We start from the raw sequence: 24187 nt of genomic DNA, 5'->3' as shown, positions 1-24187 counted from the left end.
GGGTAAGATTGCTTTTAAGAGTTCTGGAACTAAAGCAGGCATGAAGAGTCAAGGGTTTGCAAGAAGTTGACCCATTTTGGTTCTAGATTGTGGCCCCAGATCTGCTGATAAGTTGCTTGGATCCTCAGGGAAGTCGCTTTGCTTCCTTGGGGCTCACTTTCTTCTATGGAATGATGAGTTGGATGACTTGTTCTCATCATCCTCTTCCAAGAGTATGACTGGATTTCCTAGTCTGCAGGAAACCCATTATAGGCATTTAATTGCCCAGTGACATGTGGGGTATGCTGTACATTGTATCCTTTTCCTAAAATGTGGTGTGGTCAGAGGACTCATACAGTGGCTTTGAGGTAGAAACACCATCCAAGTGGTGTGACTCAGGGGAGGGGTGTTGCCAGCTTTGTATGGTGGTCAAAACCCTGATAGAATGCCTTAAATCAAATTCCCTAGAAACTGATTGTGAAATTGAGCTTCTTGTGGCAGTGTTTTAATGAAGGACTGCTCTTAGGAGTTACCCGTAGATATGTGAGGGAAGCAGAATAGGTCAAGGGAAAAACTAGGCAAAGCCTCAGCCTGGTTCCATGGGCAGCCCAAAGTGTGAATTCCACCACAGCAGTTGTCTTACCCAGTGGCAAAAGGGCTGGGCCGTTGATAACTTCTACATTAGGTCGTTATCTGTTATAGCCCCCCATCATCACCAGCAGGGGCAGGAATAACATTCTAGGTGAAGCTGGTCTGTCAGGCAAGGGCAAGGCATCTGAAAAGCGTACAGGGGTGAGGCTGATGTGAGTTATTAGCAGCCAACAGTTATGTAGCAGCTGGGGGATGAGGCATGGGCGAGAGTGCCACAGAACCTGCCACGTCCTTACTGGTGAGAGCCAGACAGGGAGGAAGGCAGGAGCAGGGTGGGAGAGGGCTGTCCTGGGTGGCTGATTCCTGTGGATGGCTCAGCACATGCAGGGAAGTGTTCAGATGGGATTTCCAATTAGGCCAATCTAAGTGATTGTTCTAAAAGTTGGGGTGATGTTACATTTGGGGTGGGAGATAGAGTGCCTAGGAAGCGACATGAGGAAAGCCTTAGGGTTATCTGGAGGCTGGTTGTCCAGTGATATTTAACCTTTTCATAGTTAACCTTTTCACTGCCTTTCTGGCTTCTGCTGTCTCAGCCAAGGTAGTTTCTTAGACTCCCGTGTGATTGTTTTCCCTGAAAGCTTCAGCACATCCTTTTCTGAGCTCCTGGACCATGCAGGCCCACCTGCCCCAGTGCCCTGTGCTCCCTTCATAGCACTGACTGCACTCCAGAGTTAAAGTTACATTTGTGTGCGCACTTGCTTCATGGGTGTCTCCCCCATTAGATCACAAGTTTCAAAGGACTGGGACTGAGACTGTCTTACTCATCATCCTGAAATCATAGAAAAGTATCTGTCACATAGTAGGTGGCCTATGAATGTGTTGAATAAAAAATATGGCATTTCAACTCTAAGACATGGAATCCAAGTCCCTCGGGGTGGGATAGGAGCTGTCACACTTAGTGCTGGAGGAAATGGGAGCCTAAGGGAGGGTATGTTGGCCTGTGAGGTGCAGGAGACCGGATGTGTGGCTATGAGGGAAGGTGTGAAGCAATTGAATCAGTCCCTGACCTCTTTCCTTCCCCACTCGCTGCTCTGTGAATTTTCCTTTCCCTGGGAGTGGTCAGCAGAGGCTTTGGACAGATGCTTCTGAGGGATGAATGCCCTGGCTTTTTTGCTAGCCTATGTTGGCTGCTCCAACCATCTCCTGACCTGAGCTCGGTTAATAATTAAGGAAGCCGAAGATCTCTCCTTGAGATGGAGCCTTGAGTACAGCAGTTCTTAATCAAAAGTCATCTTGCCCCCCAGGATATTTGGCAATTTTTGATTGTTGCATCTGGAGAAGTACTAGTGGCCTCTAATGGGTAGAGGTCAGGAATGTTGCTAAGGCACACAAAGGACAGCCCCCATCACACAGAACTGTCTGTCCACAGGTGCTGGCAGTGCGCAGTGGAGGAAACCCTCCCTAGGCCAGCCCTGCTCTAACCAGCAGGTGCTGCTGCCAGCCTTTGGAGCAGGTGTCTTCCAGAGACCGTTTGCTTCTGAAAGGACCATGGAATCAGCATCTGCCTTACTCCCAGCCCCAACACACTCAGCCTTCCCACTCAATCATAGGCAATTCAGCCTCCCAGGTTAGAGCTGCTCTGTGAAGAGGGTGCACAGACAGGGAGAATGTTTTCCATGGAGCCCTGGGGAACCCCGTTAGAGACCTGTCTCTGGGGCTGGGGGCTGGGCCCTGCTCACATAGCCTCAGCTCAGGGGACCCATGGGGCCCCTTTCCTCCTGCTTGCTGTATCTCCATCCTTCTCTCCAATCCTCCTCCCACCCTACCTTGTAGCATCTCCCCCAATCCCCTGGAGATTAATGTGATAATTGCCATGTGTGCCTGTTTACACAGGGAGTGGGTGAGCTCGCCACCCCCATCAGTCAGGTTCCCAAAGGAACACATTCCCACAATGTCAGGACTGGTACCCGCTGAGCACTCCTGTGCAGGTGGGCTGCCGCCCCCGAACTGCTTTCTGTCTGTCATCACCCTCGTCATGCGCATGTGTGCACGTGTGTGTCACTCAGGGGATCGGCAGGTGAGGAAGATGGAAAGCAGCCAGCATGCCAGTCTAGGGAAGAGCTGGGTGGGGAGGGTGTTGGGAGATGGGAGGAGCATCAGTGCCCCATGTAAGAGGACACTGACCAAACAGAAGCGCTCTTCTGTGATGCCTGACTCATAGTAGGTGTTGCATGAGTGGTGTGGGATGGAGGGGCTAGCATTTTCTGGGCAGCATTCTTTGCAGGGAGGGCCCTGGTTTCCCTTAGCTGCTCCACAGTAGAGGCCTGGGTTGTGAAGGTTCTCGTGGGGCCAGGATCTTGATTGGAGTACTTAGCATGGCTGTCCCGTGTTCCTGAAGGAAGAGTTGCTGGGGAAAATAGAGTGCAAGTCTTACATGAAAGGAGCTTGTGAGAACTGCCACTCTGTCACAGAAGCTGGGGGAATGCTGTAGAGAGAGAATGAGTGATTCTACCTCTCACTCACGGCAACCTTCCTCTCTTGCACCTCCTGCTGAGACAGAAACGTGCACACCACGAGAAAGAAAACAGTCACCACGAGAAAGAAAACAGTCACAACTCCACTGTTGAACTGGCAACTTCACCCCGACTCCCACTTCACGTGCTTTCTGGGTACTTGCTGCCTCGAGTTGTCGGTTGCTGCTGCTTTTTTTAATCTCAAAGGACACTTGAGTCGTTGTTTCTCCTACACTGGACAATTTTGTTTTAATAATGATGAACCAGAAGGAGATTGAAGCCCCAACTGGCCTCAGAAAGAGCCGTGCCATTTTGAAAAAGGGAAGCACGCATTCCTTTGCTAGCCTGCGTCCTGCCGAGGTGTGTCCCTTTGTCCTACCGGGTGTGTCACTGACCCATGGACAAGCATGCAAGGGGAGTGGAAGCCACCTGGGCAGGAAGAATGAAACAGGAGGGAGAGGAGCAAGGTGTGGAGAGGGTGGGGCAAGCCTATTAAAAGGCGTGTGATAACCTACAGGAGCTGTCAAGCTACTTTCTCCAAAAGAATCTTTTAAGCTGTCAGTCATCTTCAAGAACCCCTAGGGCCTTGCTGGTGCTGGTGTCGTCCCAGCTATTCTTTTTCTCCTTCTAGTTCCCATCCTCCTCCTTTTTCATCCAGCAGGCCCCAACACTGTGGTGGATAATGTTTGCGGCAATTCAGAGAAATCTCCACAGATTGAGGGGGGCTATCAGAATGAACTGTATCAGTGTATTTTTAACAGGAGAATCTTCTTATTAGAATCGTGGACATTTTTTGATTAGTTGACCATCTATGTGTGCCAAACCCTTAGTTAGGTGCCAGATACAGAAATGAGCAGACAGTTAAGGTTTCTGCCTGAATATAGGTTGAAGCAGCACCAAAACATACTCACAAAATGCTGAATCAAAAGACACTGCTCATCAATGGTTTTTTATAGAATTGAGAAACACATTCCAGATTCTGACCCATTGTAGTTCCTACATTTCATAGACTATATTCCTTGATGTGTTACTAGATTTTCTCTGAAAATGAGGGTTCCATGATCAAAAGTGTCTATGAAATGATGGGGTAAACAAGGTAAATAATGTTCTTTTTTTGTGGATCTCGTCAGAGGCTCAGAAGAAAGTATAATCTGCTGTGTTTCCCAAATGTCTTTGGTTACAGAAGCCCTTTTTCCACAAAATACATTAACTTCTTACAGATCTCTAGCAATGAGAACAATGTAATTTTGGACATCCTCTTTACAGCATCCCTTGCAAGTAGTCACCCGTTTGAAATTGCTCTGAGCCACCCTCAAACTGTAGCTCAATTATTTAAGAACAAAAATATCTTAAAAGTCACAATTTCATCATTGCTATTGCTGATACCTGCTAATGTTTATTGGCAACAAAGTCCTATCTGGGTGCTGGATATAGACTCAGTTTTTCTTGCCAAGGAATGTTGCGGTGCTGGGGGGTTTGGCCGCTGGCCAAGCCATAGAGTGAATAAACCCTGTTAATCTGGAACTCTACTGGTGAACCATCAGAGCTAGCCAGCCTTACAGAAGGACTGATTTGTGATCATGAATAAACACAGAGCTAGCTATACAAATATCATTGCAATTCATTTTTCAGCTCATAGGGAAGGTCCATGTCTTAACAAACTCAGAGAAAATGGCTTCCTACCTCCGTTAAAACCCTCCACAACTCTTGACATCTAGTTCCTCTGCATCTTTCTGCTAATATTCAGGAACAGTTTTCTCTGAGTTCTGGCCCACATCTTCCCTGATTGTATTTAATTGACCAGACCTGATTGAACCAAAGAGCTCCATCTTACACACTGAAATTGGCAGGTGTCTGCATCTGTCCCTTCCCATTCAGAAAGTGTTTTCTTGTTTACTTTTAACTTTTATCCTGCTTCAATTGCAATTATCTCTCTCTGAATAGTGTAGGGGCAGAACAAAACACACAAGTTTGGTGAAAGGAGATTGCCTTAGAAGCTGTTTTAGTGGTGTGATTCTTCAAATACTTAAAAACAGAACTAGCATTCAACCCAGCAATCCCATTACTGGATTTGCTTATAACCCAAAGGAATATAAATCATTCTCTTATAAAAACACATGCATGCATATGCTCATTGCAGCACTATTTATGATAGCAAAGACATGGAATCAACCTAAATGCCCACCAGTGACAGAATGGTTAAAGAAAATGCAGTACATATACACCATGGAATACTATGCAGCCTTAAAAAGAATGAGAACATGTTCTTTACAGGAACATGGATGGAGCTGGTGGCCATTATCCTTAGCAAACCAACACAGGAACAGACGACCAAATACTGCATGTTCTCCCTTATAAGAGGGGGCTAAATGATGAGAACATATGGACACAGGGAGGGGATCAACACACTGGAGCCTTTTGGAGGGTGAAGGGTGGGGGAAGGAAGAGGATCAAGAAAAAGCAGCTATTGGGTACTAGGCTTAATACCTGGGTGATGAAATAATCTGTACAACAAACCGCTGTGACATGAGTCACATATAACAAACCTGCACATGTACCCCTGAACTTAAAATAAAAGTCAAACTGTTTTTAATGGATGAATCGACTATACAGTGATAGCTGCCATGATTGGTAAGAGGCTATATTCTGCAGACTGGAATATTTGAATGGGAGATAATTTGGGAGAAAACAAGAGAATGTCACAGAAGTCCACAGGAAACATGAGGACAATGAATCAAAATACGTTTTCAAAATTTAGTAGTGAGGGGGGAAAAGGTAAATTGGAGGGACAAGAAATACTTTGCCATAGAAATTCTGAGTTCTCGTCTTAATTTTACTAATTTAGCTTGTGAGTTTTAGGCATGGCATTTGACTTTGGCCTTGTTTTTCCAGTGAATTAAAGATAAAATATCTGTTGTAAGTTTCAAATGGGTCTTAGAGTTTGTGTGTGAGAGAGTGGGTGGGGGGTTGAAGGGATTTCAAAGCCCTGCATATGTGAAATGCAATTCAGGAAGACTATTTGGAAAGACTTGGAGGTGCTGTCAGGGGAGGAAGAGTCAAAGGGAAGACTGAGAACCCTTAATTCAGTGGTACAGCTTTTAGAGAGGGTCCCAAGCTCTATTTCAAGGTTCTAATAAGACATCCTGCTAAGAATTGCTTCTTTCTTTTGTTTAAGTCATAAGATATAATTCTTCCTCAATCCCTGACCATTGAAGGGTCTTGCAACTGGTTCGTGATATGAGAATCCAGAATATGGATTTGCAGGCATTTTTTAATTCACTGAGTGTTAACATTAGAGTGCAAGTGATCACTCTTCAAATCTAGATTTGTTCCTTGTTCTGGCCAGAGCCTTGCTGGGGCCAGGCCTGGGCCAGCTCTGTACTATTGTACTGTGATGGAAGAAAGCAAGCTGGGTCCGGGTCAAGGGCTGAGCAAGACACAGAGGACCCTAACATTTCTTCTAAATAATCCTGTCAAGGCCTTTGCTAGCATCCATGGAATAGATTGGGCACAACCTGCCTTTGTCTTTTTGAGAATTTGCCCAATTTTGTGTGCAGAGGCTTAGAACCTACATTACCAAATGCTGTAAAACCAGTGGTTGTTTGCATGACTTTGGAAAAGTATCTGACCTTTCTGTATTGTCTTCCCATGTGCTAAGTGAGGGTGTGAGAATATTCCAACTCAGTATATTAGGGTGAGGCTGATGCTATGTTCTTCATTATGTACATGGGATATTGTGAGCTAACTCATAGTAATGCCAAATTGGGAATGGAGTAAGGCAATATTTAACTGTATTGCATTGCGCTTGTTATATCACCCTCTGTGAAGCTGCAGGAATGTTAGCTTTACTTATGGAAGATGGCTTTAAGTATTAAGGAACCATTTTTCTTTCTTTCAGACCAATGATGCCTTAGGAGCCACCTGGAATTGGCTGTACTTCATCCCCCTCATCATCATTGGATCCTTCTTTGTTCTCAACCTAGTCCTGGGAGTGCTTTCCGGGTGAGCCAGATGTTTCTCTCTTCTTAACTCATTTGCTGACTGCTAACTGTAAACTAATACCTCCTGACTCATGGCAGATTCATTCATTTAACCTTCATTTAGAAGACACTTACCGCGCAGTTCTTCTGTGCCAAATGCTTTCTAGATGCTGGGAATACAGTAGTGAACTGTCGTTCTAATAATCTTGATTATTTTCAGGAATTAAAAAGTCTTGACCTCAGGCACAACACTGAACACAGTATCTAGTGAGAGTTCATTTATTCATCCACGCTTTCATTCAGTAACTCAGCAGTCAGAGACCTATGTCAAACATTGTGCTGGTTGTTAGGGAAATAAAGTTGAATTAGACACAGGCTTTCCCTCAAAAGTTAATTACTCTGTAGTGTATTGGGCATCAACTCTCATATTTGTGGCTTGAATTAGTTTGTACAAATCTGCAACTATTTGGTGTCCAATACCATGGTAAGCATTGCCAGGAGCACACAAAGTATAAGGTGTGGTTCCTCTCCTTAAGAAACATGTTTTGCTAAGAAGATGATGCAAACACATGAAATGGAGAATAGTTCTTTTACTGACTTATACAAGATATAATCATTTGTTTTGAGGAAAGAACAAATCTATGTAGTCTGAAGTCATCAGGGATAGTTTCATGAAGGATTGGGATTTTGCTTGGGTTATGAAATATGTAGTAGGATTACACAGACTATATGGGAGTGAACATTTCAGGAAGGGGAACATTACACCGTAAGCAAAGATGAAAAAATGGGACTTGTCATGGAGTGTGAAGAAATTATAATGTAACATCTTAGGATAGCCAAGATGGAGATATATTTTAGAGATTCTTTTATTTTTCTAAGCAAAACTGAACTTAATTTTTTGTCAGAGTGGCATACGTTCTTCAAATGAAAATTTATAAGGTGGTACTTGTGTTTAAACATGGCAGATTGAACTAAGTTAGTCATTTCTTGAAACTCCACTAATACAGAAAATAAATTTTAAGAAGGGCACTAGGACAAAGGGAACAAGAGGAATGACAAGAGATGAGAGATGTCAACAACATTTTTGAACATAGGAAAAAATTGGCAACTGACAGTGGTAGGAAAGCTGAAGTTTAGTTGTTTAGGGAATACCAGTATAAAAGCAAACTGATTGTCCTTCAGAGCCCTAGAAACACTCAGGAATTGGAGACACCAGGTAGGTCTGAGAGCTGGGGTAGGCATGGTGCTAAAAACAAGAGGATTGATGCAAAGTCCTTGTAAGGAACATTAGACTCCTTGCCCTACCCCACTATAACCTCCAGGCAATGCTGACAGATATCTGCTTCACCCAACCCCCACCCTAGCAAAAGTTAGGAGACTTAATCTCTGTAGATGTGGAATCAGAGAAGCCTGGAATTGTACCATCAGGTACACCTGAGAGTAGTGTTGATATGTTGTACTGAAAACAGGAGGGCTAAATGAAAGTCTACAAACTGAATGTGCATAGTCCAGCCCACTTCTGCTTGACTCTTAAAAACACAGCAATCTGGTAGGAGTTGAGAGGATTCCTCTCGTGGGAAACTGTCTGTCTGAAGAGAAGGGACAAATTTATACTGATATTTGGGGGAGACCAGAGAAACAGGTTCCCATCTCATCATCTTTGGTGAGACTCGTTATATTAATTACCGGTGGCTGCTTTCAACTAATTACTGTAGCTCTGCAGCTTAAAACTGTGAGAGAAACTTTATTCTCTTATAGTTCTGAAGGGTAGAGGTCCAAAATCTGGCAGGGCAGTTGATATAGTTTGGCTGTGTCCCCACCCAAATCTCACCTTGAATTGTAGCTCCCACAATTCCCAGGTGTTGTGAAGGACCCGGTGGGAGGTAATTGATTCATGGGGGTGGGTCTTTCCCGTGCTGTTCTCGTGATTAAGTGTCACAAGACCTGATGATTTTATAAAAGGGAGTTTCCCTGCACAAGCTCTCTTCTCTTGTCTGCTGCCAAGTGAGATGTGCCTTTCACCTTCTGCCATGATTGTGAGGTGTCCCCAGCCATGTGGAACTGTGAGTCCATGAAACATCTTTCTTTTGTAAATTTCTCAGGCTTGCGTATGTCTTTATTAGCAGCATGAAAATGGATGAATACAGCTGTGCTCCCTCCAAGGGCTCTAAAGGAGAATTGATTTTCTTCCTCTTCTAGCTTCTGGCAGCCCCAGACATTCCTTGGCTTATAGCCACATCACTGTAATCTCTGCCTCTGTGATATTGCCTCTTGTTCAATGTCTGTGCAGTTTCCCTCCACTTTGCTCTTCTAAGGTCACTTGTCATTGGATTTAAGGTCATTTTGATAAGCCAGGATGATCTCTTATCTGAACATCCTTAATTTAATAATCTACAAACATTATTTTTCGAAATAAAGTAACATTAACATGTTCCAAGACTTAGGATGTGAACAGATCTTTTGGGGGGCTTCCAGTCATCCCATTACACTCACCATTCCACAAGCTGCAAGCTTACATACAGAGTTGCCAATGAGCTTTTGTGCCATGCTCTTAAATATGAACACACATCTAGAGATCATCAGCATTTGAGGAAAATGCCCAACATGAAAGAATAAAAAACAAAATCATGAATAAAAAAAGGAAATTGAGGGAATATGAACAATGCAGAGAGTAGAAGACAATTTTAAAAGCTGTATTTACGATTAGAGATAGAAGAGAAACCATTTCATTTACAGAATAACAGACCAATAAATAAAAAAAAAGACATTTAGAGGTTAAGGGCTCTTGGAAATTAATGTAAAGTGTACATTCATTTTACGAAGTAAATTTACATTAAATATAAAAATGAAATAATGTAAAAATATAAGAATGTAATAAAACTATAAAGATAATAAATGTTTGGAATATAAAATTGGTGAAATTACCTAGAAAATAGAACAACAAAACAGGATTGATCCAATTTTTAACTATAATAGGAGTTCTATAACAAGAACAGAGAAATGGAAAGGAAAAAATTAACAAAAATACAAGAAATGTTCCCAGAACCAAAAGACTCACATTGCCAGTTTAAAAGATGTGTTGAGACAGATGCAAGGATGTTCTTTCCAGCATTATTTCATGGTTGTGGGGAGTTGGAGGCAACTTGAATGTCTATAACTGGGAGATTATATAGGTAAAACATTTGGTGTATACCATGGCGTAGTATGTAGCAGTGTGTACTGTGGCATCCTATGTAGCACAGAGCAACAAATACTGTATACACATGAAACATAAGATATCTTAAGAACATAGATTTTAGTGAAAACAAGAAAGAATCACTGTGATATGATACCATTTACATAAAACTACATGCACACAAAACATACAGTTTGTGAAAATACATTCAAATCAAAGGCACATTTTGAATATATTGTAATTTTTCAAATTTTTATTTTACTTTAATGATAATTTTTATAGCAGGGAGATAGAAGGTGGGTATGGAGGTAAAAGGGAACAAATGAGTTTAATTAATAATGAAGTGCACACTGAAAACTCAGCATGACTAATGGAAAGCAAGCACACCAAGGTGAATCGTCATGAAATTTCAGAACATCAGATTAAAAAATATTCTGAAAGTGCCTGGTAATTAGGAAGGAGATGGAATTTATCTACAAAGAAATAGGAATCAGGATAGCTTTGGGCTTCTCAATGGCAACACTGAAAGTTAGTAACAAATAGAGAAGTTCCTAAAACTTTCGTAAGGAAAATAATTTCCAAGATAGAATTCTATACCTAGTTCAAATAACAATTGTTTTTTAGGATGGAATCACAATATTTTTAGATATCCATTTTGAAAAAGTTACCGGTGAATGTGAGTCACTAAAAATAAGGAAATAATTGAAGAAAGAGAAGAACGTGATACTCATGGAAACAAGGGATTCAATGGAGGAGAGAAGGAGGAGATTGATTCCCAGGGTGATGAAGGGAAGTCTAGGATGACAGAAGCCTAGAGATTATCAAGCACAGATTTGGGTAGGGTGACAGAGGCCTCTAAAAATGCTATCTGTAAGAAAAAAGTAAAACTAATGTATTCCCCAATGTGTGTTATTATATTCAAAAGAGCTTATGGTTTTGCTGAAACTATATACAGTCATGTGCCACATAATGACATTTCAGTCAATGGCTGATGTATATGCAACAGTGGTCTCATAAGATTTAGTGGAGCTGAAAAATTCCTGTGGCTTAGTGACATCATAGTCATCTTAACATCATAGTGCAATGCATTATTCACATGGTTGTGGTGATGCTGGTGTAAATAAAACCTGAATTGTCAATCATATAAAAGTAGAACACATACAATTATGTACAGTATATAGTACTTGACAGTAAATGACTATGTTACTGATTTGTGTATTTACGTTTAATTGTTATTTTACAATTGATTCCTACTTACTTAAAAAAAGTTATCTGTAAAACAGTATCAGGCAGGTCCTTCAGGAGGTATTCCAGAGGAAGGCATTGTCATCATAGGAGATGACGCTCCCTGTGTGTTATTGCTCCTGAAGACCTTCCAGTGGCACAAGATATGGAGGTGGAAGACAGTGATATTGATGGTCCTGACTCTCTGCAGGCCTAGGCTAATGTGTGTGTGTGTGTGTGTCTTAGCTTTTAACAAAAGATTTTAAAAAGTAAAAAAGAAAAAATCGAAAAAAAGCTTATAGAATAAGGATGTAAGGATAGAAAATATATTTGTACAGCTGTGCAATGTGTGTTTTAAGCTAAGCATTATTGCCAAAGAGTCTAAGTTAAATTTTTTTAAGTTCATAAGGTAAAGTTAGAGTCTGTGAAGATTAATTGATTGAAAGAAAAATGTTTTTAATAAATTTAGTGTAGCTTAAGTGTCCAGTGTTGATAAAGTCTACAGTGCTGTACAGTAATGTCCTAGGCCTTCACATTCACTCACCACTCACTTTCTGACTCACCCAGAGCAACTTCCTGTAAGCTCCATTCATGGTAAGTGCCCTATATGGTGTACATTTTTTTTTTTAATCTTTTATACCATATTTTTACTATCCCTTTTCTGTGTTTAGATGTATTTAGATGTACAAATACTTCATGTTGTGTTATAATTGCCCACAGTATTTAGCGTAGTAATATGCTCTATAGGTTTACAGCCTAGGAGCAATAGGTTACAGCATATAGACTAGGTGTGCAGTAGGCTGTACCATCTAGGTCTGTGTAAGTACACATTCTGGTGTTGGCACAACAACAAAATTGCCTAGCAATGCATTTCTCAGAATGTATGCGTTTTGTTAAGTGATACATGACTGTGTGAATATGTTATGTATTTGTGTACACACACATACACAAAAAAACAGCATTTAATTCCATGAAATATGAAATTGTTACCAGTAAGAAATATAAACATAGTAGGTAGGTCCTCTATTCAGCTCAATTGTCAACCAAATTTATGTTGCTGATGCCGAATTTTGAGATAGCCCCTTATGGTGCTGTGATTGCCTTAAGTGGATGGAGGAGGCTGACTATGGGGAGGGAAAGGAGATGTCAAAGACTGAAATCTTAGGTTCCACAGTAAGGAAGTATTTAGGGAATATCTAAAACGGAAAGATAAAGACATTTCAGTGTTTAAGTATAATATTTAGAAATTTGGAAATGAATACCAGAAGAAACAGGTAAAAGAGTTGAAAGTAGTTGCCTTTGGGGAGTGAGATTCAGGGGTTAGGAGAGGTAAAGCAGAGGGCTGCCAGTTTTGCATTAGAAGTCTTTCAAAATTATTTGACTTTTTAAGTTCTACATGTGTTACTTTGAAAAAATAGAAATTAAATTTTAAAGTAAAAATATTGCACACACACAAAAGTGTAGGATGAAAGGCGTATATAAGAATATTCATCTAACATCCGTGGGGGAAGGATTGGCATGGAGAGAGACCAGATTCAGTAGGATTAAGCAGGAAACAACCATAGTAATCCAACTACGTGCTACTAAGAGCCTGTGGTGGTAATTTGTGAGATGGATATGAGGGAAAAACTGAAGACATCGTAAAGAAGTAAGAACTTTAATAATGTTTATTTTGAGTGGAGAGTCTTAAGACGTAAGAGATTTCTTCTGTATTTACTCATTCAATGAGTGTTTGTTGGCATTCTTTGTGCCTAAGCACTGCTAGAAGTTACTGTCTCCAGCCAGCTAGTACCTATGACTCCAGTGTGCACCCTCCATAACTCTGGCCCCCAGAGAAGCCTGACCACAGGACCTCCTCTTGTACTTCTACTGAGAAGATAATGTCATGTTTGTGTAATCTTATCTGATATTCTTTGTCCTAAGTGTGTATATATTTTAGTTTGGAAAACTTAAGACAGATTCTTACTATATATTTGGGGAGAAAAGTAGATGCTGTGCTAACGAAAGCCACTGGTGTTCTGGATGAGGCTCCAGTATAGGTTCAAGTTGTGTCTCAACAGAGCTGGAAATGGAACAGAACACTATCCTACTGGACAGTGCCTTGTGTCTGACCACATGGACTCTCTCTGGTTTGGAATCATATCTTTTCATTCTCTTACATCTTTCTCTGCATGGGATAGAGTTGTACATTGGAAGAGGCATGGGCTTTAGCATCTGACATTCATGGGTGAGAAGCCTAACCCTGTAAGAAACCACTTATTAGCATTGCGAATTTGGATAAGTTACTCTGAGCCTGCTTCCTCGTCTGTAAAATGGGATAGCAAAAGCTCTCTCATATACAAAACCCTAGCCCAGGGTCTGGCATGGAGTAGCCCTTAGCTCTTATTAGCTGCCTATGTCCTTCAATAATATTAACATACATTTTCTCAGCCTGTTAGGTCCAGGTGGCCATCACCTGCTTAACGGCCTGTGGATGTTTGGTTGAGCCAGCTGTGGGGCCATGGGCTCCTCTGGGAGATGGCCTGCACAGGTTCGATGTCATGGAACTGGGATGGCAGATGCCTCCTTAGTACTTCTGGAGAAGCCTAGGAAGTGACAGTGACAGCTGGGAACAGCTGGTATGAATAAATTTTGACATTTAAAGGAGTGTTCACAATAGGGGCCTTACAGGCTGGGACTGAAATCATTCTGACCTGGTTTCTTTTTCTCATTCTGAAGCTCAACACAGTTGGGGGTGGGCTTTATTGGTGTCTGCAGGGGGTTCAGCAGCAGCCAGTCCTGTGTACAGGAGGGGCCATGGGTTCTCTCTTCTGCTTGGTTGGCTCTCACATGCCTTTGGAAAGATTGTAAGCTTTCTCCTTAGAGTGGGGATTTAGTGAGGATTTAATTCAGAAGCAGCCTGGGAAATAGGTCGGAAACCTAGGGAGCAGGTTTCTTGTGACCTGCAGGCAGCTGAATGTTATGTACCAAGGCTGTTCCCAAAGCAGAGAGAGAGAAATTAAAGGGGGAACACACATGGTGCCTAGGTTGGGCAGGTGAGAGAGAGAGTCCACGTGAGAGGGGGCAGGCCGCGTCCACTGGTGCTCAGGGACCCCTGGATGCCAAGCGTGGAAATGACTGAGGCACCTGCCTCTGAGGCACAGACGTTGGTGGGAGGAAGGCTGTGAGGTATGTTTGTTGTTCGTATTTAAAGAGGAAGTATGGATGGAAACATCGTAGCATTTTTACTTGTCTCAAAGGAAATGGGATTTGATGAAAACCATTAGCTTGGGCATGAAGAGAAGCAGAGCTTCCTGTCTCCATGGAAACAAAGCAGGGCTGCATAAGCACATCCTGAAATGGCCGTCAGGGGCTACAGGGCAGAGGCTCACACAAACAGAAATGACCCTGAGCCATCCCCCTGTCACCATCCATTGTTCCCTGGGCTTCTGAACAGGGGAAGGTAAATATGGGGAAGCAGTTGAGCTGTCTCAAAACCAGAGCAGGGACAGTCAGGCCAGAGACTGCTTCCATATATGTGTGGGGAGCAGTGTGAGCTCTCTTGTGTAAAGCATGCCGTAGTTTTCAAAGTGCCTTTGCTACTGTGTTCGTATTTGTTCTTTGCAACGACTCCATGCAGTAGGTGGACAGTATCTTTATTTGGAAATGAGAAGAGGGAGGTTTAGAGATGTTAATCTCCAACTAGTTACTGGCAGAGGTGGGGCCAGAGGTTATAATTTCTCAACTTTTGGTTAGGTGCTTATTTTAGTGTGTACTACATGGCCTCCATTCAGGAATACTGACACCTAAGGTGGCACATGCAGAGAAATGCTGCCAGTGGTAAGCCTGGAATATCATCTTGACCATATAGATTTGGCGCAACTTTTAATGTGTATGTGCATGGATGTACACACTTATTCACGCACACTGATGTTCACGTATACAATGTGACCCGGTATGTGTACAGGGCAGAAGATGCCAAGACTCATTGTCAAGGTCCTGTTGCCCTAAGACTAATGGGAAGTGGTGAACTGTCCATAGTAGAAGAGGAATTCTTCTGGTTGCATCTCATGAATGCGTAGAGTGGCTCCCACGACAAGCAAAACTATAGCTGTCTGCCTTGCTAGCAACTGATGTGCAAGCTAATTCTGTGCGATTCAGCAAGTGTTTATTGAGTGTCTGCTATGCAAAAGATACCTGTTAGACATTTAGAATACAAAGATGGGTAAAATAAGGAGATTATAGATTCATTATGGAAATATTTCAAAAATACATGTAATGGGACTCTAAGTTCAAATAGTCCAGAATGCTAGTCCCTCTCTAAAGCTAATTTTTTTTTTCAGATTCATATGTGGAGGTCACTAATTTTGAGTTCCTACTATCTTGCAAGGCATTGTTGAGGATAAAAAGATGAATAAGACCTAGGTCTTGGCCACAATGGGTCTATTAACAACTATAACTTCAGTGTTAAACCTTGCATCTCCTGTTGGACGTGCCATTGCGTATTAGGAGGTGGTACCTGAGTGTTTCCCAGGCCTGACCTGAGACAGGCTTGGCTGCTGGTCTTAAGAAGGAAATTATTCATGCCCAGCTCAGTGTTCCAGATGAGATTTCTGTGGGGAGTTGGTGGGTATTAGTTTGATGTATACCTGCTCCTCCCAAGGCTGGCTGACATTGAAGGTGACTGGCTAAGATAAAGGAGAGTAATTCTGCTGGGATTCTAACACTGGAATCAACCAGTAGAAAGTCAATGACTGACTCACACAATAGTTACTAAGTACTTGTTGTATGTGACTCACTGCTAAGGGCTAGGGATACCAGGTCAAACAAGGACAGAGAGTTGCTACCCCTCAAGCAGTTTGAGTCTAGGAAGAGATAGCAACAGGGGGGCATTTAAATTAGAAGGGGCAAGGATCAGGTAAGGCCAACTGAAGCAGGTGACAGTGGTGTGTGCCTGTGAAGAGCCAGTGATAGTTTACGGGCACAAGGGAGAAGCACATTCTAGCACGGAGGCACAGGCAGAGGCTCATCGAGCAGGGCTTCTTGGGTTAAGCCGGTAAATTTAAGCTTGATCCCAGAAGCTTGGGGGAGGTTTTAGATTGTTAGATAAGAAGATGGCTAGATTTGCATTTGAAGATGATCGCCCTGGAGAAGGTACATACAGAAGCAAGACTGGAAGCAGAGAGGAGCAGTAGTTCAGGCGAGAAGCAGAGAAGCAGCGGGACTGAAGTACAGCAGTGGAGACGGAAAGGACAGGACAGCCCCAGGAGGTGTTGGGGGCCAGGTGTTGGATCTGCAGGACTCGGGACTGTGTGAGTAGGTCTGAGTGAGTTTGGTGTGGATATCACAGGGAAGTCTCCTGGACTGCTTTGAGGTTTCTGAATTGAGACTGTAGGTGGCTCGGGGAGAACACAGGCCAAAAGGTAGGTCTTAAGGGAAAGAGGTCAGGTTTTGGCCCTGTTGAGTATGGGAAAGCATAACACACTTCATGGCTTTTGGCTAGTTCACAGGAGTAGAGCAGGGTTTGTTTTAAGTTGTTTTTCTTGTAAGCTGTGATTTTTTGAGACTGTGCTACCCATCAAGCGTTGTGCCAGTCACATGACACATATTGTCTCATTTAATCCTCACAGTGACCGTATGAGGAAGTACTAACTTCCTTTTATAAATAGAGATACTTGGTCATAAATAGGGATGCTTGGTAATTTGCCAAAGCAAACAAAGCTCATGAGCAGTAGATTCAGAATTTGGACCGAGGTCTGGTAGGCACAAGCACCTATGCTTTTTTTTTTTTTTTTTTTGAGACGGAGTCTCACTCTGTCGCCCAGGCTGCAGTGCAGTGGCCGGATCTCAGCTCACTGCAAGCTCTGCCTCCCGGGTTTATGCCATTCTCCTGCCTCAGCCTCCCGAGTAGCTGGGACTACAAGCGCCCGCCACCGTGCCTGGCTAGTTTTTTGTATTTTTTAGTAGAGACGGGGTTTCACCGTGTTCGCCAGGATGGTCTCGATCTCCTGACCTCGTGATCCGCCCGTCTCAGCCTCCCAAAATGCTGGGATTACAGGCTTGAGCCACCGCGCCCGGCCGCACCTATGCTTTTAAGCAGATCCTCCAGATAGTTTAAATGTCCTTTGTGGAAGGAAATTATCTGTCATCTAGTACAGCAGAACTTGATGAAAATGAACGGGTCCTCCATGACGGCCATGGCACATGGAACTTCCCAGTCCTGTGGACAGAAATTTCCTGTGTGAGACCCCGTTTTGATGACCAGAGTGGGGTGTTGATAATTCCTACACTGACGAGAAGGACTTTTCCTGGCTGAGTTGTGTAACCATGGGGGTCACATAAAAAGCTTATGGGAGCTTGCTGAGAGAATCTGCATTTCCCCAAGACACTGCTTAGTGTATCAGTTGTGAAAATTGTATCTTAGGGTGAGATAAAAATTATTTGAGGAAGACAAAACTCTTAAGTGTCATTTGCGCCTGCCTCCTTGTTACAATGGAGGAAACTCGGCTGGAGAGTGAAATGACTTGCTCAGTTTGCAGACAGCTATTTAGTGTTAGAACTTGGGTAGAAGCTAGCTGCCCTGGCTCCCTGTCTGGGGTGCTTTTTCCTCCGTGCCCTACGTATTGCCTAGTAGTAAAATACAGACTCTCTAGATAGTCTAGCTGGGTTTGAATTCTGTTCCTGTCACTTGCCAGCTATGACAATGATGTTAGGTAAATTATTTCTCTTTTCTATACCTTCAATTACCCAAATGTGAATAAGGATGTTGGTGTTTGTCATATAAGATTACTGGGGAAATGAAATCAGATAATACATGTTAAGTGTTTAATACCTGGGAGATAGTAAATACTTAATAAACGTTAGCTGTTAGTAGCAGATTTCTTCTCTTGAGAGCCTGGCTTACACTCAGTAGGTGGGGCTGGGAAAGAGCCATTCTTACCTACCAAGTACTGCCATTGAGTCAATTAGCGTGAGCTCAGATGTTTTCAGATACCACTGGTAGAGCTGACCATCTACGGCACCCTACAGGGAACAGCAAAGACAGACTGTGCCCTTGGGCCCCACATGAGGCCGTCAAGTTGGACACTCCCCCATTTGAAGTTCCTTGGAGTACCTGGGCCTTTCTATTCTCTGCTCATGTGGTCTGGAGTAAGCCTCTAATTTTCTTTGTTAAATTCCTGCTCATCCCTCTCAGCTTGTTTTAACTTTGACTTCTTTCACGAGATCTTTCCAGGTCTATACCCCCCACTCTCATTTTACAATTAGTATTAAAATCTTTCTCCCACATGTTCCCATAGCACTATGTGCCTGTTTGTTATAGAATCTGTCACTCATAGTAACATCACGGAATTGTTATATAATTTAATACTACTAAAGATAAGATCTAATATTTATTGAAACCTTGCCATCTGCCCAATACCATGCTAAATGCTTTGTGTACATTATTTCAATTAATTTTTGTAACAGCCTCATGAGTCAGGTACTGTTGTTAACCCCATTTTATAATTGAGGAAATGGAGACTGAGAGTGGCTAAGAGTCTTGCCTAAGGGTGCACAGTCTAATGAGAGGCAGAGCTCTCCTGCCTTCTCCTGGATGCACTGTCTTCCTGTGCTTTGGAGTCACAGATGTCGCTGTCACCCATTAAGTTTTGTTTCTTCTGCTGAGGAGGTCTTTCCATGTAGTTGGATTGCTCCTGATATCTTAGTGCCTTGTTTTTGTGTTCAAGAAATAATTGATGAATTGAAGGGAAACCGAATAACATCAAGACCCTCTTAGGGCATGCCATACCCCCCATGACCTCCTGGGGGATAGTATTGCAGAGAAGAGGAAGAGGCTGGCATCTTAAAAGTCAGGAGCATAGTCACTGGTATTGGAGATCCTCAAAAAACCTCCGGAGAAGCTGTTTGCTTTCTGGAATGGTGATCCCAGCTTACAAGCATTACAGACAAGTAATTGTGACAGGTTGGACACTTTTACACTTGGCCATTGCTAATTTTTTTTCTTCGAGTTAATTCCTCATACCCTTTGCCCATTTTCCCATAAATTGGCATATTTATCTTTTTCATATGAATTTAAATTATTTGCATTGTAAGGATATTAACCTTTTATATCATATGTGGCACATGTTTTCAGAATAATCACTTCTAAAGGATTGCTAAAGCTGTTATCCTATAGGCAATTTTGGGCAAATAAGGCTATTGGAAGCCGAAAAAGACAAAACAGTTATTCTTTTTTACTTTAGCGCATTTGGTTTATAAAGCATTTCATGTGTTTGATTCTCACGGTAGTCCTAAGAAGTATAGTAGTATTTTACAAATAAGGAGATTGCAGCTTGAAGTGAGCAAAGTGACATGCCCTAAATTACAAATGTAAGTGCGATTTTATGACTCTCAGTCCAGTGCTCTTGTTACACAAAGCAGTGCTTCCCCTTATGGAGCGGGCATTTGCAATGGGATCTTTGCTGCTTGGCTTCTACTCACAACAGAGCTGTGATTTACACACATGCCCCAGCACAACAACAAAGTGCTCTTTTGAGTTGATTAATTCAACAGATATTTAGTGCCAAACACTGTTCTCCAGATGCTGGGGATTGGAAAACTCCCTGCCTCCATGGAGCTTATATTTTTCTGTTGCGCATGCAATCTATATTTTATGTAATATTACCCCCATTTTAGGACTCTAGTATTAGGGAGAAGTACAATCAGCACCAACACCCTGAAACTGCCCTGTGTTGATAATGCTATGGGCTGTGAAATGTGAATGTGAAATATAATGCAGCTGCTTTTGCGGGGGAAAAAGGCTCTGGTTTTCTTGTATTAATTAAAGTTCTGTCTCCTTTCAAAAATTAATTTCTAGTGTCTCTTGGTGTTATCTACCTTGAGAAGCAGAGGCAGTGTCAGGATAGGTGGTTCTGGGGGCTCAGCCAAGGTGAGAGCATCCTTGGCTGCAGAGGTATGGCGGGGGTGGAGAGGTGAAGTCATAGCTGGGAGACGCCAAGAATCCTATCCAGAAAGATTGCATCTGAGAGGCAGGGTGAAGGTGTTGAGGGAAAAGGAATAGAGAAATCAGTAAGTAGAACTATCAACATAAATAATCAAAACAAGATACTATTTTATAAGCATTTATCCTTTTTAAAGCAAACTGTTGACAATTAGATTGGGACTTCATTAGGTGCCTTTTCGGATATAAAGACAATAACCACATATAAAAATGCCTCCATTCTCTGTTGAATTTTTCACACGTGAAATTTCTGGTTGACCAAGTTCTTAGGTAACTGAAACATCCTTGTAGCTCCTCATCCATGCTCTAACTTAGTATAGGTAAATCTTCTAACACTCTGATACATATATACCTATATATATATACACACACACATATATACATGTACACATACATACATATCTGTGTATATATACACCCATATATGCATACATACACACATATTTTCACACGTGTGTATGATGTTTTCTATTCATGTGCAAACTCCAATGCATATACTCCAGGATTTGTCCCTTCATTTAGTACTGAAGGGACCCAGTAGATAATTGTACCATTCTCTGAATTTGCCTTGCACAGTGACTACTTTTAAACTCATTTCAAGAATGTTCCATTTTAAAATCTAGTTTTATTTGTTTTTCCGAGGAGGAGATAATTTTTACTTAGTAAAATATAACATGAAGTAACTTTTAAAAAGATGGCTTTTTAGATAGATGAAATAAGTTCTGGTGTTCTATTGCACAGTAGGTGATGACGGTTAACAGTAAGGCATTGTATATTACAAAGTAGCTTGAAGAGAGGCTTTTAAATGTCCTCACCACAAAGAAAAATGATACATACATGAAGTGATAGATATGCTAAATACTCTGTTAATCATCATACAACATATATATGTATAGAAACATCAGATTGTACCCCATAAATATGTACAATTACAATGTGCCAATTAAAAAATAAATGAAAAAAAATGAAAAAGATGGCTCTGCTAAGAGACAGACCTGGATTTAACGTTCTGATCTGCTACTAAGCTCCGAAGTGTACATATTCACTTGGATATGCCTGAGGTGTCTTAAGCTTAGGATGCCCCAAACAGAATTCACTGTTTAACTCCTTTTCCTCATCACTAAACACAGTCTCTATTCTTTCTATATTCTCTGGTTTTCTTTTACTCTTTCTGTGATTCTTTTATCACATTTGTTATCCAAGATAGAAACCTGAGTTAATCCTGGTATCTTCTCCTCACTTATTCTCTGGGCCTAATTGCTCATCAAGACCTACTGATTAAGTTTCATAAACTATGGCCTGGACTATAGCAATTGTCTCTTTAAATGTTCTGTCTGCTCTAATGCAGCCTGCTATTCATGAGAAAACAGTCTTTATAAACTAGACATTTAATTATAGAATTTGTACACCTTAGTTATTTATAATGGGATCCCATTGCCTAAATGATAGAATCACTTATGTATTCACTAAACCAGTTTTCAATAGATGTTGAGCTTCTGTGTGGCAGGCAGTATTCTAGATATTGGGAATACGGCAGGGAACAAAACAAAAATCCCTGCCCTCATAAAACTTGCTTTCCCATATGGGGAGATTCTAAGAACATATATTCCAATTTAGGTAAATGAAAAGACAAACCCTGCTCATGAAAAGGAACACTTCAAATTACAAAGATGTCTGCTTTCTCCACTTTAATGTGATATTGATAAACATAAACAGTGGTTTTAGTAAATTATATTAAAATTTATCTGGAAATATGAATGTGTAAGAGTAGCCAAGACATTTCCTTAAAGAACAATGAGGAACAGGAACTTTTTGTATAGGGAGTAACATATATTCTAAAGCTACAATAATTGAAATGATGTGATATAGGAATACAGGAACCAAATATATATATACACACACACACGACATATATTGTGTGTGTGTATATATTAATTTACAGTATATATAAGTGTAAAGTGTCATTTCAAATCATTGAAGATGAATCATTCAGTGAATTGTGTGACTGGCTAGTTACCTGGAAGGACAAAATTTGAGTTGGAACCCCATCTCATATCTTATATCAAAATAAATTGCAGGTGGAGCTAGTACATGCATTTTAAAAATTAAATCATACAAGGATTCAAAGAAGACACGGACAATTGAAAAAAATCTTCAAGGGAGAAGACGTTTCTAAGCATTATGCAAATCAATAAACCATAAAGGAAATAATTGATACATTTGAATTTGTAAAAATAAAAATACACTGACTACTATAATTTATTAATAACTTCCAAAAACAAATGACTTAGTTTTGAATTTTAGATTGATTATATAGAGGATTCAGGAAGGTGATAAAAAGATGATTGATAAGTAATAAGATTGTAATAAAGCTCTAGTTCCAGACGTAAAATGAGGATTTCAAGCACTGATGGCTGAAATGTAAAGTGAGAAACAGTTGAAGATTTTAAGTGGTAAAATAGTCAGGACATGATGAATGACTGGCTTGTAAGGAGTAGGGAAAATCACCTAGTATATGATCCCAAGATTCAGTTGCAAATGTTTTGGAGAACTTTTGTTCCATTTACTGATATGATATGAATAATAGAAGAAGAAAAAAAGCTCTTATTCTGAGAGGAAGGTTTGTTTAATTTTAGACATAGAAAGTTTGAAGTTCAAGAGGCCTGAACAAGTAGATAGGATCATCCAATATCTGCGTCTTAAGAGGGAGGAAAGATATGATGCACTATCAGAACACAATAGAGAAAATGGTACAATTACTTAAGGTTATCCATGGAGGGAAGGTAGAGAAGAAAAAACAGCCACAGGTAGAGGTTTCTAGAAACACCATTTAAGAGAATATTAAGATTTTCAAAAGGACATAACAGAAACATCACATCATAGAGGATGAAGAAGTATAGCGTTTCAAAAAGGAATGAGAAGACCCCAAGTGCTGAATGAGTCATAGAGATCCAATACACAGTTGACTAAAAAATAGCTGTTGAAGCTGGCAATGTGGAGGACGTGTCTGGCTTTTTTTTTTTTTTTTTTTTTTTTTTTACTTTTTATTTGAAATAATTATAGAATCACAGGAAGTTGTAGAAAAAATTACAGGGAGGTCTTATGTGTTCTTCTTCCAGTTTCCCCCAATGGTAACATCTTGCATAACTGTAGCATGATACCAAAACCAGAAAATTGACATTGGTGCAATCTATAGAGCTTCAGATTTCACCAGTTTTACATACACTCGCTTGTGTGTATAGTTGCATGTAATTTTATCATGTGTACATTTGTGTAACCACCACCACAATCAAGATACAGAACTGTCCTATCACCATAAGACCCTTTGTGCTACCCTTTATAGCCACAGCTACTATCCTCTACCCTCGCCAATGCATTCTTCTAATTTTGTCATTTCAAGAATGTTAAATAAGTGGAATCATGGGATACAAAACTTTTTGAAATTGACCTTTTTTCGCTTAGCATAATTGCCTGGAAGTCTATCCAGGTTGTTGCATATATCACTTGTTCATTCCTTTTTATTTCTGAATAGTATTCCATGGTATGGATATACCATGGTTTGTTTCCATGCACTCCTTGGAGGACATGTGAATTTTTTTCAGTTTGGGCTATTACAAATAAGGTTGCTATGAAGAACATTTGTGTACAGGTTTTTGTGTGAACATAGTTTCCTTTCTCTGGGAAAAAATGCTCAAGAGTGCAGTCGCTGGGCCATATGGTAAGTGCATGTTTAGTTTTATAAGAA

At 41.1% G+C, this 24187-nt stretch overlaps 1 protein-coding gene across 12 annotated transcripts in view; it reads left to right on the top strand.

Annotated features, from left to right (window-relative positions):
- CACNA1E (calcium voltage-gated channel subunit alpha1 E) overlaps window positions 1-24187 on the top strand; it is a 498649-nt gene that overhangs the window by 334652 nt on the left and 139810 nt on the right. For all 12 annotated transcript variants that reach the window (XM_017951640.3, XM_021929889.2, XM_021929885.2 and 9 more), the window contains one exon: window positions 6982-7085. In XM_017951640.3, the coding sequence (XP_017807129.1) occupies window positions 6982-7085 (104 nt within the window). The remainder of the gene's footprint in view (window positions 1-6981; window positions 7086-24187) is intronic.

Source organism: Papio anubis, chromosome 1, assembly GCF_008728515.1.
Source record: "Papio anubis isolate 15944 chromosome 1, Panubis1.0, whole genome shotgun sequence".
Classification (NCBI taxonomy): domain Eukaryota; kingdom Metazoa; phylum Chordata; class Mammalia; order Primates; family Cercopithecidae; genus Papio; species Papio anubis.
The sequence above is the reverse complement of the archived record's forward strand: the minus strand, read 5'-3'. Positions and strand labels throughout refer to the sequence as shown.